Source organism: Phoca vitulina, unplaced genomic scaffold (genome assembly GCF_004348235.1).
Source record: "Phoca vitulina isolate PV1807 unplaced genomic scaffold, GSC_HSeal_1.0 scaffold12, whole genome shotgun sequence".
Taxonomy (NCBI): domain Eukaryota; kingdom Metazoa; phylum Chordata; class Mammalia; order Carnivora; family Phocidae; genus Phoca; species Phoca vitulina.
In genome coordinates, this window is record NW_022589715.1 from 12,145,680 (window position 1) to 12,158,784 (window position 13,105).

At 43.6% G+C, this 13,105-nt stretch overlaps 1 protein-coding gene across 2 annotated transcripts in view; it reads right to left on the bottom strand.

Annotated features, from left to right (window-relative positions):
* Window positions 1-13,105, bottom strand: part of RPIA (ribose 5-phosphate isomerase A) — a 39,596-nt gene that overhangs the window by 4,955 nt on the left and 21,536 nt on the right. The window contains exons 7-9 of one of the 2 annotated variants that reach the window (XM_032410493.1): window positions 12,240-12,381; window positions 10,593-10,692; window positions 4,903-5,178 (exon numbers count right to left, since the gene is read on the bottom strand). In XM_032410493.1, the coding sequence (XP_032266384.1) occupies window positions 5,081-5,178; window positions 10,593-10,692; window positions 12,240-12,381 (340 nt within the window). In that variant the 3' untranslated portion in view covers window positions 4,903-5,080. Of the gene's footprint in view, window positions 1-4,902; window positions 5,179-10,592; window positions 10,693-12,239; window positions 12,382-13,105 lie in introns of those variants that run through there. The other variant, XM_032410494.1, reaches the window with a different exon arrangement.

Genomic DNA, 13,105 nt, shown 5'->3' on the forward strand with positions numbered 1-13,105 from the left:
ATTGCAGAACTGTGTGAATACACTAAAAACCACTGACTTATACACTTTAGCTGGGTACTTATAAATGGGACTTCTGTCTCACTAAGGCTGAAAAAAATTTTAACTTAAAAAAATTTTTTTAAAGATTCAGCTAAATGACCACCTACTGTATCAGTCTTTCCCTGACTTCCCCAAACAGAACACACAAGAAATCAAAGGAGGCTTCAAAAAGCCAGAACAAGGACAACACCAGAGTTGCCTTGAGTTCTAGAACTGTGCTCACCAATACTTAAGTCATTCACCAGTGTGGCCATGGAACCCTTGAAAAGTGACTAGTCCAAAATGAGATGTGCTTAAGTAAAACACATACTGTATTTTGAAGACTTAGTACAAAATGTCAAATATTGATTACATGTTAAAATAGTAATCTTTTAGATATGTTGGGTTAAGTAAAGGATTTTATTGAAATTAATCTCACCTGTTTTTTGTACCTTTTTAGTGTGGCTACTAGTACGTTTAAAATTCCATACATGGCTCACGCTTCCATCGGGCAGTGCTGTTCCTGACCATATCTATGCTGACCCACATGCCGGTTCCTGTGGGCTCGGACCTTGTGAACACCTGTCACAGATTCACAAAAAAACAGGGGCGGCACCACTGGTGCAGAGGAACATGGGCCAAGTGCAGTGAAAATCAGATTGGAGCTCTAGAACCTCCAGAACTCATCAGTGACCGCAAACTGGTCCAACCCGCCACTAAGAACAGCTTCTGAAATAAAATGAGCACAACTCTCCTATTTGAAACTCAGACCGGGATACACCCGAACCTGGGATCTCCCTCAAACGTAGTTCTGTCACCAGGGAGACATTAAGTGGTCTTATTGCCGCTGGGCCCAAGCCGACAGAGATGCACCAGGGCTCTAGTGCCCAGAGATGGAGCTGCATCCTCTCCCCACCCTGCTGCTGAGAGAGATGCTTCTCAGTGATCCGACTTAGGGAATGGGTTTCAATGCTGAATTTACTTCGTTCATCAGTGTGTATAACGTGTTGTCCACAGAACACAGACACTGCCTTTCCAGGGAAGACCTCTCCCTCCCTCTCTGGATCCCACCAGCCCCCTGCCCCCCACTGCCCACATTCACACACACTTCCACCTTCTCGAAGCACCATTAAGGATGTTTACTTGCAGAGTCAACCTGGGCACATTTGAATGCTAGGCTATATTGGAGTGTTTTGCTGTCTTGTGATACAAACTGGTTACTAAAAAAGCAAAGGCACTGAACCTATGACAAAAACATCTGATTAGCGGGTTAGTGGAGAGTGAAGGCTGACGCAACCCTAAATAGGGCTGCCTCAGCTGCTCGGTGTGACAGGAAGCGAGCAAACTCAGGCATTTGAAAAGTTATGAGAAGTGGTCGTCATGGCACCAATGAAGTCTCTGAAGGCTGGAGCTACGTCATGGGTATCTGTGGCCAGACTCCTCCGATCCAGTGTCCAAGACACAGCAAGTGCTCGATACTTGTTGATCAAAGAGAGAAGAAGAGTTGGTTATAGAATGCGCAGGCCTCCCGGGCCTGGGGTGAGCATATCCTGAGAAAGAGAAGCATAGCCCCGTCCCAGCTACAGTCAGGCCTTGGCGTCGCCATGAGCTGGCCTGGCACCCACAGCGAGGCTGGGGTGTTCTCCTGTGGAATAGCAACAGTTTCACACAACTCCATCGGACACGGCCACTCTGCGACTGTGGTGGGTGAAGACAAAAACCAGATGACTCCATGATTACATCTCAACACAGACAAAACGTGAACAGTGTCCAAATCACAAAAAGGGCCAGACATCCCCATATTCTGGCTGAGTGACTGCGGCTTCTTTACCAATCCCAGATTTAGCCTCACTCCATTCTTACCTTCTTGGTGAAAACTTAAAACACCCGATCACAGAATTCTCCCGCTTCCAACCCAATCCAATCCAGAGCAGAGCCCTGCTTCCCTGAACCTTCCTCCAAAGCACCAGATACAAGCCCAAATCCCCTAGGCGCTAACACCCTCTGACTGAGACACCCCGCAGCCCCACATGGCATGTAACTTCCCTCATTCAATGGGTCAATAAAACCAACTCTGTTCAGCTATGCATTCCTGAAGAGTCTTTTTGGCTAAAGGGAACTCACAGTCCTTAGCCATAAACACCCCTTCCCAGGCGAGCCATGCCTCAGGTTGCCACTGTGCCTACCTACATCCCCAGGCCTGGGAAGGAGAAAAGGAAACAAGCAGAGGGGAGAAGTCAGTGGTGGCAGAAGAGGAGGACTTCTCCAAGTGCACTTTCCCATGGCTCACCCTAGGTTGGTGCCATGTTCTACAGGAAGCTCATCCAAAACCATAAATTAATCTTATAGGATTACCTATGAGCCTACACACACACACACACACACACACCCCATTTCCATAGGATTACCTATGAGCCTACACACACACACACACACACACACACACACACACACCGCATTTCATTAACTTCAGTAATTTAACAAATTACTCGTGGCTCAAATTGCAAATGATCAACACAAGAATTAAGGAATGCAAACTATCCAGAATCCTACAACCCCTTTGAATTAAGAGTAAGGCCTGGAGCCAGTTAAATCTGGCCTGCTTCCCAGTGTATGACCTGAACAAGTTACTTAAACTGAACTTGTTTCTCACTCTGCAAATTAAGAGAACACCATGAAGTGGCTCTAAGATATGAGGGCAAAGGCCCAGGATCGCACTGGCACAAGGTGAGCGATGACAGGTAGGAGACTGTCGCCAGTTACCTGATAACCACTTTTCCCACCTGCTGGCCCACCTCTTCCCCACTATGCTGACAATTCCTTCATATCACTGCTCCACCACAGCATTCCTGTCAACCTGCCTGTCTCCTCCACCAGGGTGGAAGCATCTAGAGCACAACAGGGGTGTTACTTGTCTCTGTCCCCTCCCTCCCACTAGTGCCCACTAGGAACTGGCATGTGATGGGAACTCAGAAAAAGGCTGATAAATGAATCAAAACTTTGAGCTCTAGCTGACACCAAAACTGAATCGAGCTTACTCAAATGCAATTGTGCCCTTTTGGTGCCTCCCAGCATGGCTGTTTAACTCGGTTGTAACCTTTCCCAAATGCCAGAACTGCAGCCCATCCTGTGCCCCATCACGTGCCTGCAAATTTTTTCCATCCAATTTGTCACCTGCAAGATCACACTTAGTAACAATTTTATTGAAGAACCTTCAGTCAAAATTTACCTCTAGAACAAACTTCTATGTGTGTGCCTCAAGCACAGCAGGGGTTTTGTGTTTTTTTTGAGAGAAGGAAAACCTCACATCAATGCTCATAGGGACTGCATTCTGGCCACAGGTACAAACGCCCTGAAAGCCACTGAGGATGTCCATGTGACATGGAGCATGCAGGTGCTTCTCAGAAACCCAGCTTACCTTTGTTATCTTTATCCCTGATTAACCCCTGCCACAAGAGCTTGAAAGGATTTCAAAAATGAGTTCTATCAAGTTTTCTCGGCTAAGATCTAGTGCCCATTTTGTGCAAAACTTATCTAGACCAGAAGAGGCTTGAAAATGAAAGTGCTCCTAGCAATAGGTTTCCTAACAAAGTGTAAGGCAACATTTTTAAAGAGCACTTGGGAGTGAAGAGAAAGAGAAGGAACATGGCAAGGGAAAGAGAGCCTCCTTAAGGCGGGTTCTGTTAACTTTCATCCAGCCACCTAATGGATTAGCAGGGGCTGAGATCTCGGTAGTTACAATCTCAGGCTCCGACCCGGGTGTGCGCTGAGGGAGATGAAGGCCCTCAGCATGAACACCTCATGGCCTGGGCTCCTCAGGCGCACCCGGATCTACCACCGAGCTGATGGCAGCCTTCCCTGTCCCCGTCTGGACGGCGCACTGCCCACTGGGCACACAATCTGAAGATCAGTGAGGAGAATAAAGAGGGAATACGAGGAACCTGCTTAATGCTCGCCAGCTTCTGGGACTAAGAGTTGGGGACTAATACAACACTTGGGGATACCTGGTGACTTTTGTTCAGCTGAGTTATCTTCCATTAACAAAGAAAATAAGGTCTTGTTTGACAAAAGTCTATGGAATGAAACTGACGTCTAGCCCACCCCAAAATAAAGGAAATATTTACCTAGTCTTTGGCTCAAGATTTCTCGAGTGAATTCCACCCCTTATCAAAGATCCAGTGTAAGCTGGTGTGCAAAATTGATCCCTATTTTACTGCAAAAGTACTGCAAACAGTAAAGACAAAGAGTCAAAATGGCACCATACTGTTTTATTTCAACCTTCAAACAATATAAGGAAATGACAACTTCTGACGATGAACCATGCGAGTAATAATAAAGGAACAGGAAAAATATTAACAAAAAGACGATTACTCAAAAACAGTTCACATTCCACAGCAGTGCTTTGGCAGTCCTGGCAAGTATTTCTGGCCATGGCTTCCCACGACAGGGGGCCTAGCAAAAGAACACCACGTTCTCCATGACAGTTTACACTGAGTCACTATACACCACACTGCTCCACTCGACAGACTTTGTAAACCTCATCTTAAAATGTGTATCTAAGGATTGTGCGTGATCACAACAAAAACAACAAAACAGTGTGGTAGAAAAGTAAACTCTAATGTTTCCAGTAAGGCATCAGGGAATCACTGCTGGCCGGGCCCTTCATTTTACCAGTTTAAAGAAAAGTTTTGATTTACATTTCTCAGCAAACCCAATATTCAGAAGCTTAACCAGCAGACTCAAGTTAAAAGTTTAAAAGACAGTCCCTTTCTTTTTTTTTTTTTTTGGTAAATGTTTCATATAAAACATGAAATCAAGTTCTACTTTAATAAAAAAAAACTGAGTATTTTTAATAGTAAAAATATATATGTTTATATTTCTCTTTTTAAAAAGACATTAAATAACAATACTTCAGAAGGCTGGAGTTAATCGCCCCAACCCCCACCCTGCCAGCTATCCGCCTGGCACAGCTAGCTGCGTTAAGGCAAAGGCTCCTGGAGAGGCATGTCCGCCTCAGCTGAGGGCTGGGGGCTCAAGGTGAACACATTCCGCTCCTGCAGGGTCAATAGAAAGGCTTCTCCCTCATATTCACAGAGCCGTCCTGCATCCCAAAGTAGACTCTCTCAGCCATGTTAATGAAAAGGCCTGTGTCCACCACGCCTGCAGGATGAAGGATGGAAAAAAGCATTAAGTTTCAGCTTCCCAAGGCAAGAAGAGAGTCAAGGATCATACGCAACTATTATGAGCAGCACTGGACAAATGACAGGTATGAAGTCTTTCCTCTCTCAGAACAATGAAAAGAGATTCAGATTATTTTTATTTCTTCTTACAATCTCTGCTACCATCTTGGCTTTCTACTATACCCAAATGTGCCAACTTTTTTCCTGCCTCAGGGCCTTTGTTCATGCTATTCTGCTTGCTGGACTAGTCATCTCTGAGCACTTCAAGGAGAGGATTCTTCTCTGTCCTTCAGATACAGATGACAAATCATCTCTTCAGAGAGGTCCTCCGTAACTACTCTAAGTAACCCCCACTCCCAGTTATTTTCCTTTTCTCTTTAAATTGAAGTATAGTTGATATATAATGCTAGATTAAGTTTCAGGTATAGAGTATAGTGAATCAACAATTCTGTACATTACACGATGTTCACCGTGGCAAGTGTAGTTTCCATCTGTCACCATATAAAGTTATTACAATATCATTGACTCTATTTCTATCCTGTACTTTTCATCTCCGTGATTTCCTTACTTTATAACTAAGTTTATACTTCTTAAACCCCTTCATCTATTTTGCCTATCCACCCCCCCCGTCCCTCCCTTCTGGCAACCAATGGTCTGTTTCTGGTTTTTTTTGTTCGTTCATTTGTCTTATTTTATAGATCCCACATATAAGTGAAATTATATGGTATCTGTCTTTCTATGAGTTACTTCACTTAGCATAATACCCTCTAGGTCCATCCACATTGTTGAAAATGGCTCGATCTCATTCTTTTTTATGGCTGAGTAATATTCCATTGCACATATATACCAAATCTTTATCCATTCATCTGTCAACAGACACTTCTGTTGCTCCCCATCTTGGCTATTGTAAATAATGCTCCAATAAACATGGGTGCATGTATCTTTTCAAATTGCTGTTTTCATTTCCTTTGGGTAAATACCCAGCAGTGGAAATTACTGGATCATATAATACTTCTTAATCTTCTGAGGAACCTCCATATGGTTTTCCACAGTAGTTACAGCAATTTACATTCCCACCAAGAGAGCATGAGGGTTCCCTTTTCTCCACATTCTCAACAACATTTGTTTTTTGGATTTTTTTTTAACATTTGTTATCTCTTATCTTTTTGATTCTAGCCATTCTGACAGGTGTAATGTGGTATCTCTTTGTGGTTTTAATTTGCATTTCCCTGATCACTAGTGATGCCGAGCATCTTTTCATGTGATTGTTAGCCATCCTTACATCTTCTTTGGAAAAAATGTCTATTCAGGTCCTCTGCCCAGTTTTTAATTAAATTATTAGTTTTTTGTGTTGAGTTGTAAGAGTTCTTTATATATTTTGGATTGTAACTCCTTATTGGATATAGCATTTGCAAATATGTTCTCCCATTTGGTAGGCTGCCTTTTCGTTTTGTTGATGATTTCCTTCACTGTACAAAAGCTTTTCAGTTTGGTGTAGTCCCAGTAGTTTATTTTTGCTTTTCTTTCCCCTGCCTGGGGAAAAGATCCAGAAAAAAATGTTGCTAAAGCCAATGTCCAAGAAATTACTGCTTCTCTTAGGAGTTTCATGGCTTCAGGTCTCACATTTAACCCATTTTGAGTTTATTTTTGAGTGTGGTATAAGAAAGTGGTCCAGTTGTTCCAACACCATTTGTTGAAAGACTGTCTTTTCCCCATTGTACATTCTTGCCTTTTTTGTCGTAGATTAAATTGACCATAGATACCTGGGTTTATTTCTAGACTTTCTATTCTGTTCCACTGATTAATGTGCCTATTTTTGTGACAGTACCATCCTGTTTTGATTATTACAGCTTTGTTGTATATCTTGAAATCTGGGATTGTGACATCGCCAGCTGTGTTCTTCTTTCTCAAGATTGCTTTGGCTATTTGCACACCTAATTATGCTCAATCACACTATCAGCCTTAGAAGTTTTCTAAGAGTGTAAGAGGATATTTGCAATGCATATATCCAAAAGACTTGCATCAAAATATATAAATAATTCTCCAAATCAATAAGACAACCTAGTAGAAAAATGGGCCAAAGATTTAAAGAGGTACTTTACAAAAGAGGCTATGTAAAATGGCCAATAAATTTAGAATGGTGCTCAAACTAATTAGTGAAGAGAATGCAAATGAAAATGACAAGATAACCACTACACACTCACCAGAATGAATATATAATGAAATTTTACTAGAATGCAAAGACACTCCCACTCATAGACAGCAGGAGTACACTAGCAAAACCACTTAGGAAAACATTTGTTAGTACATCTTCTAAAGCTGAACATATTCATACCTAACAATCCAGCAATTCTACTCCTAGGTATATATGCAACTGGTAGGCACACATGGTCATCAAAAGACATGTATACAAGAATGTTCATAGCACCACTTTTCCTAACAGCTAAAAACTGGTAACATCCAAATGCCCATCAAGAGTAGAATGGCTATACAAACTTTTTTTTTCACACACAACTATGATGGAATACTATTCAGCAAGGCAAATTAACTACAACTCTAAGCAACATTTACTGAAAATATTTACATATATACACAATACCACAATGAGATAATACTGTTCAACTATCAGGAAAAAAATCTGATGGACGAGTGTGTAGGGAAAATTGTTAATAGAGGGGTAAATTGGTGCAATAATGGAGGGCAATTTAGCACCATCTAACAGCGGAAAACGTAGAGGGAAGAAGGAAGAGACTTCGCCGTTTACTCTTGTAATATTGAACAATGTCAATGAAAAAGAATTTTAAGGGGCGCCTGGGTGGCTCAGTTGGTTAACCATCTGCCTTTGGCTCAGGTCATGATCCCAGGGTCCTGGGATCAAGTCCCACATTAGGCTCCCTGCTCTGTGGTAGTCTGCTTCTCCCTCTACCCCCCCCCCTGCTCATGATCTCTCTCTCTCTTTCTCATGCTCGCTCGCTCTCTCTCAAATAAATAATAAAATCTTTAAAAAAAAAAAAAAAAGGATTTTAAAATTGAAATTTCACAAGACGGGTCCCAATACATAACAAATAAAATCATCTATCAGTGAGGAAAAGCCATGAAGCAGAGAAAGGAGGTGCTGAAACATAGGTCCCTAGCACGTCACTGCACCAACTGAAGCTTCCCAAAGGAAGCACAGTGGCCATGCAAGACCCATCCATTCCGACAATTCTGTAATATAGGTGACAGCTCCGCCCGATCCAAGAGAAAGTCAAACCAGGTTCAGAAAAGGCTTCAGAGAGAGCAGAGATGAATGGCAGGCGCCGAAGGTCTGATCTCAGAGCACCCCCTCTTCAGGTTACTGACTACCCCCAGTAGTGAAAGGACAGAGGTGGCTCACCGTGAGCATGGGGCTCAGAATCCATGAGCTCTGGCCCTTCTATAATCTCTGTGTTCTGGGTGGAACCCAATGGAACATCCAAAGGAGGGAGTGACCAGCCAGGCACCAGTCCAGCTGAACTCTAAGTATCCTCACACACACAAATGTACGTGGGGCAAGGGCAGGGCAACAGGGATGACAGGGAAACTTGCCCTGCTTCCCTCCCCTGGGTTTTGGTCCAGCAGTATCATAACAGACCAAATCAGGGAAAGAAAAGAGCAAACAGGAGAGGCAATGAACCACACTGATGCTTCTGGTAGCATGATTTAATATCTAGCCTCTTTTTTCATTTTCTTCAGTTTAAGTTCCTACTAAGATTCTGAACTTCTCTAGGCTGTAGCTTCTACTTACTGGGGCAGAGGGCAAGTATAGCAGAGACTTCCTCATGAAGAACAGCTCAGTGTCTCAGTAAGCCAAGAAAGGTCTGAGCAGGAGCAACAGAGCTACCTAGTGGGCACTGCAAGAAATCCACCTACAGAGGAATAGCGCCCACACTGGTGAGCTGCTTCCTATACAATCCCCTGGGTTTATCTACATTATCATCAGGGGCAAATGCTCCCCTTTTACTAACAGTGGCCTGCCTCTCCTCCATCTTCTCTTCCTCTTGCCCTCTCGGCTCATTATTTCTTCTATTAAATGAGAACACTAAGTGAGAGAGAAAGCATAATTCAACTCCTCTTTTTTGCTTATTAATAAATCTGTGACAACACTGTCAGTCTAAGACTAAAACAGCAGACTAAGGTAAGGTTGGAAGAATTAGCTCCTTATTACATGGCATATATTCACACCATTTTCATTCCCAAATAGCACTGATTACTTAGAATCTAGCACATTTAATTAATGGTGACAAAACTATCCTTTCTTCCTAGGGATTTATTCATTCAACAAACAATACTACCCTTTCTTCCTAGGAATTTATTCATTCAGCAAACACTCCTTTATGCTCTCAATACCGTAAGACTGATGTCTCTCACATCTGCTTCCTCCATCTGATCCTCTCGTATGGGCCTTCAATACCTCCTCTGGCCTGGACGCATAACTCACCTCTACACTGCCCACCCCCCAGCCTTACCCAGGGCCCCAGATCCCTATTACAAGCATTAGAGGCTCTCCCACCCCAACTGTTCATGTCATACCACCCCTCCTCAACCTGGCACTCAAAGAAGGACTAAAGGTTCAGGGTCTAGAGGCAGACACTCCAGGGCTCCCCTCTTGGCAATGCAGCCCTTGGCATGCCCATGCTCTGTAACTATCTCATCCAACTGGAGAATCAAATGAGACATTTTTAAACACTTAGTGCAGTGTCTAGATTACACTATGCTAAGGCATAGGTCAAAAGCCACCTCTCCTCCGGGAACTTTCCCACACTCTCCAAAGGAAGCAACCTACATGCACTGTAGACTCTTGGTACTTCTCTAGCAAATTTAGCACATTCCATCCTATTTGTAGGCATGGCTTCTACACAGCCACGCACAGCTTTCCCCGGGTATACGGGAACTCTCCTTGAGGCAGATTCCATGCTCTAGGATGGGAGCATTCCCTATTAACATGCAGCGCAGCACCTGTGGTATGTATCTAATGAGTATGGGTGAACGGAGTCATTTTTCCCCACTACACAAGAAGAGAGCCCATAAAAATGAAAGAGGCTACAGTCAAGCTTCTAGAAGGGAAGGCTCTATGCAGAGAGGGTGAGCTTATTTCAAGGCAAACACCCTCTGAAACTCCATCAACTCCATGCCTATCCCAACTGAAATGAGTTGTGAAATGCACAACCACCAAGCCACTAGGTAAGCAATAACTATTCCTGGGGGGTGAAAGCAAAGGCACGATGTCAGAAACTCCAAGCATGGTACAAAGGAAATTTTTCTTTCCAACGAAGTCTTACAAAACCCACGCCCATCATGCCTCCTATGGCCAAAGGCAGGGGACAGTTACGAAGTGTTGGGGTGTCTATGCTCAATGAACCCCACTCACATTACCTGGGATCATTTTGATAGCTGTGTTCACTTCACTCCATTTGTGCACCCGATCAAACTTCCAGTCCAGGATAAAATTCCCATTATCCGTCACCACGGGACCCTAGAAGGTATAATTTTCCACACTTACAGAAGATGTAGATACAGGTAGGCAGAGACGGGCAGGAAAGTGAAGGGGATGCCCAAAGACAAGTATCTTAATTAATCCGCTCCGGCCAGTACTCCCGCCTCACGCTTTCTAGAAGGCAGTGCTATTGGCGTCAGAATTTGAGTCTTGAAGCCACACACATATAGAGGAGGCTCAGAGGAGCCATTAACCTCTGTGAGCCTCAGATTCCTCAACTCCAAAAAGGGGATAATGATACATACTTGAGAAGGCAGCTTATGTATAAACCACATGGGTAAGCATTTACCACAGTAAGGACTCACAGGAAGGGCTCAACGATTCTTAGCTGTGGTTAGAATGAAAAACTACAGCAACAAAAGCAGACGATCCACACAGTGCAACGTTCTCACCACTTCACATTAGGTGCCCAGTAATGCAAAATAAGGCAGTGCTATCGCCCCTATCACTTCCCCGAGCAGGCACTCCCACCAAAACAGGAAGCAGGGCTGCGTTCTGGGGTCAAAAAAAAAGTTTTAGATAGTTAATCCAAAATTCCCAGAGCACCAGAAGGCATTTGGGACCACAAATGTTGACAGAACACCACAGTGACAGGCAAGGAAACTAGGCCGCTCCTGCAGGCTGGAGGCGAGGGGGTGGGAGTTCAGTGAAGAGCCCCAGGAAGGCAGGATGCTGGCACTCTTGTCTGGAGTCGCCCCGGCCATGAGAGAGAACCTCCCTCTCCAACAGTCTCCTCCGGGCTCTTCAGCTACGGAGGGAACCAGACTCCAGAGCTCTGTACAACCACCAGGATTAGGACTGAGTTTTTAAAACATCAGAAAAACACCAGAAAAAAAAAAACAAAACATCAATATAAAAAATGCATCAGGGTAGAGTTACAGATCATTTGTTTTCTCTTCTGTATCTTCCAAACTTGTTATACGGTTAGATCTATAATTACAGTTAGTTTTTAGGTTATTACTTTTGCTAGTTTGTTTATTTAAGTGGAAGAGGAAAAAATAAGTGCAGCCCACTTTAGAAGCTGAAGAAACATTTCCACTAAGTTTCTGGAGCGTATTCCTAAGGAGGGGTTCACATCCCCCCGGAAATTCTACTTCTTGTCACATTTAATAACAGAATGAAATAAGAGGAGAAAAGGAAAATTATACCATGAACCTGGAAAACTTCCTGCCCCGGGGTGCTTCCCAAAGCCCATTTTTAGCCACTGTGAAGCCCGGCATTCCAGACCGCAGGTACAAAGATCCAATCACCTGAGGAGCGTCAGACTCCAAGGGACCGAGAGAAAGAATCAATCCCCCACTTGTACAGAGAATATGTGCTGCATTAAGTGTAGTAATATCTACATGAGTTTGAATATAGAAACTAACAAAGCTAGTACTCTAAAAATGAACCAATAACCTGATTAAAAAAAAATAAATAAAAGCTGACTACCCAGGCTATGCAACAGAGGACCCCTACTGAAGCAAAAAGGAGGACACCACACCGAGAACCTGCAATGCCCTTGGGAAACCTCCCTGGCCACTTACTGCCTTGTTGACGGCCATTCGAAGTTCAATCACGCCCCCAAACTTCTGAGTCACAGCTCGGCTCACTGGGACATAGGCCATGGGGATGACCTCAATGGGGATTCCCTTGTGCCACTGATCCCCGAGGTTCTTTGAATCTTTCCTGGGTAGAAAGTCAAAAAATACAATAAATATAAATAAGCTCAATGGTATAGACAAACACCAAATTCAGACATAGTGAGTGGGCAAGGGCAGAGAGCAGGGACAAACACACAGGGCTTCAAATGTTTTGGCTATGTTCTACTATTTAAGAAATGAGGTATTTGAAGTAAATATGACAAAAATGTTAAAACTGGGTATGACTGGCTTGTGGCTACACAGGTATTCATTATTTATGTTCTTTCTACAGCTATATATCTCGTAAGTAAATACAATTTTTTTTTTTTTTTTTTAAATTCACATGCTTAGCACAAGCACCTTCTACCAGACTCCTTGAAGGAGAATCTGAGAGCCTGGTCAAAGACTATGCACATGACAAAGGTCATGTGTGAGCTCAGAGGAAGCAGGGCATGCTGAGTCACTGCCCGTGGGCAGGGCCTGTCCTTCCTCTGAGGCTCCCTGCAAGGATCAAATGAATGATATATGAGGACATGCTCTTGTCACCAGAGTGACAAGCTGTTTCCTCCTCCTTCCAATGGACACATAACAATATGTACCTTCAGCATGAAAAAAGAACAAAATCCTCCAAGACACTGCCCTCAGTCGCCATCTGTCTCAGAAAGTCAGACAGCCCCTCCCTTTCTCTATTTCTTCCTCTGTAAAATGGGGATGAGGTTGGGGTCTGATCTACCTCCCCAGTGGACAGCTCAGAACACTCAACATTGTAC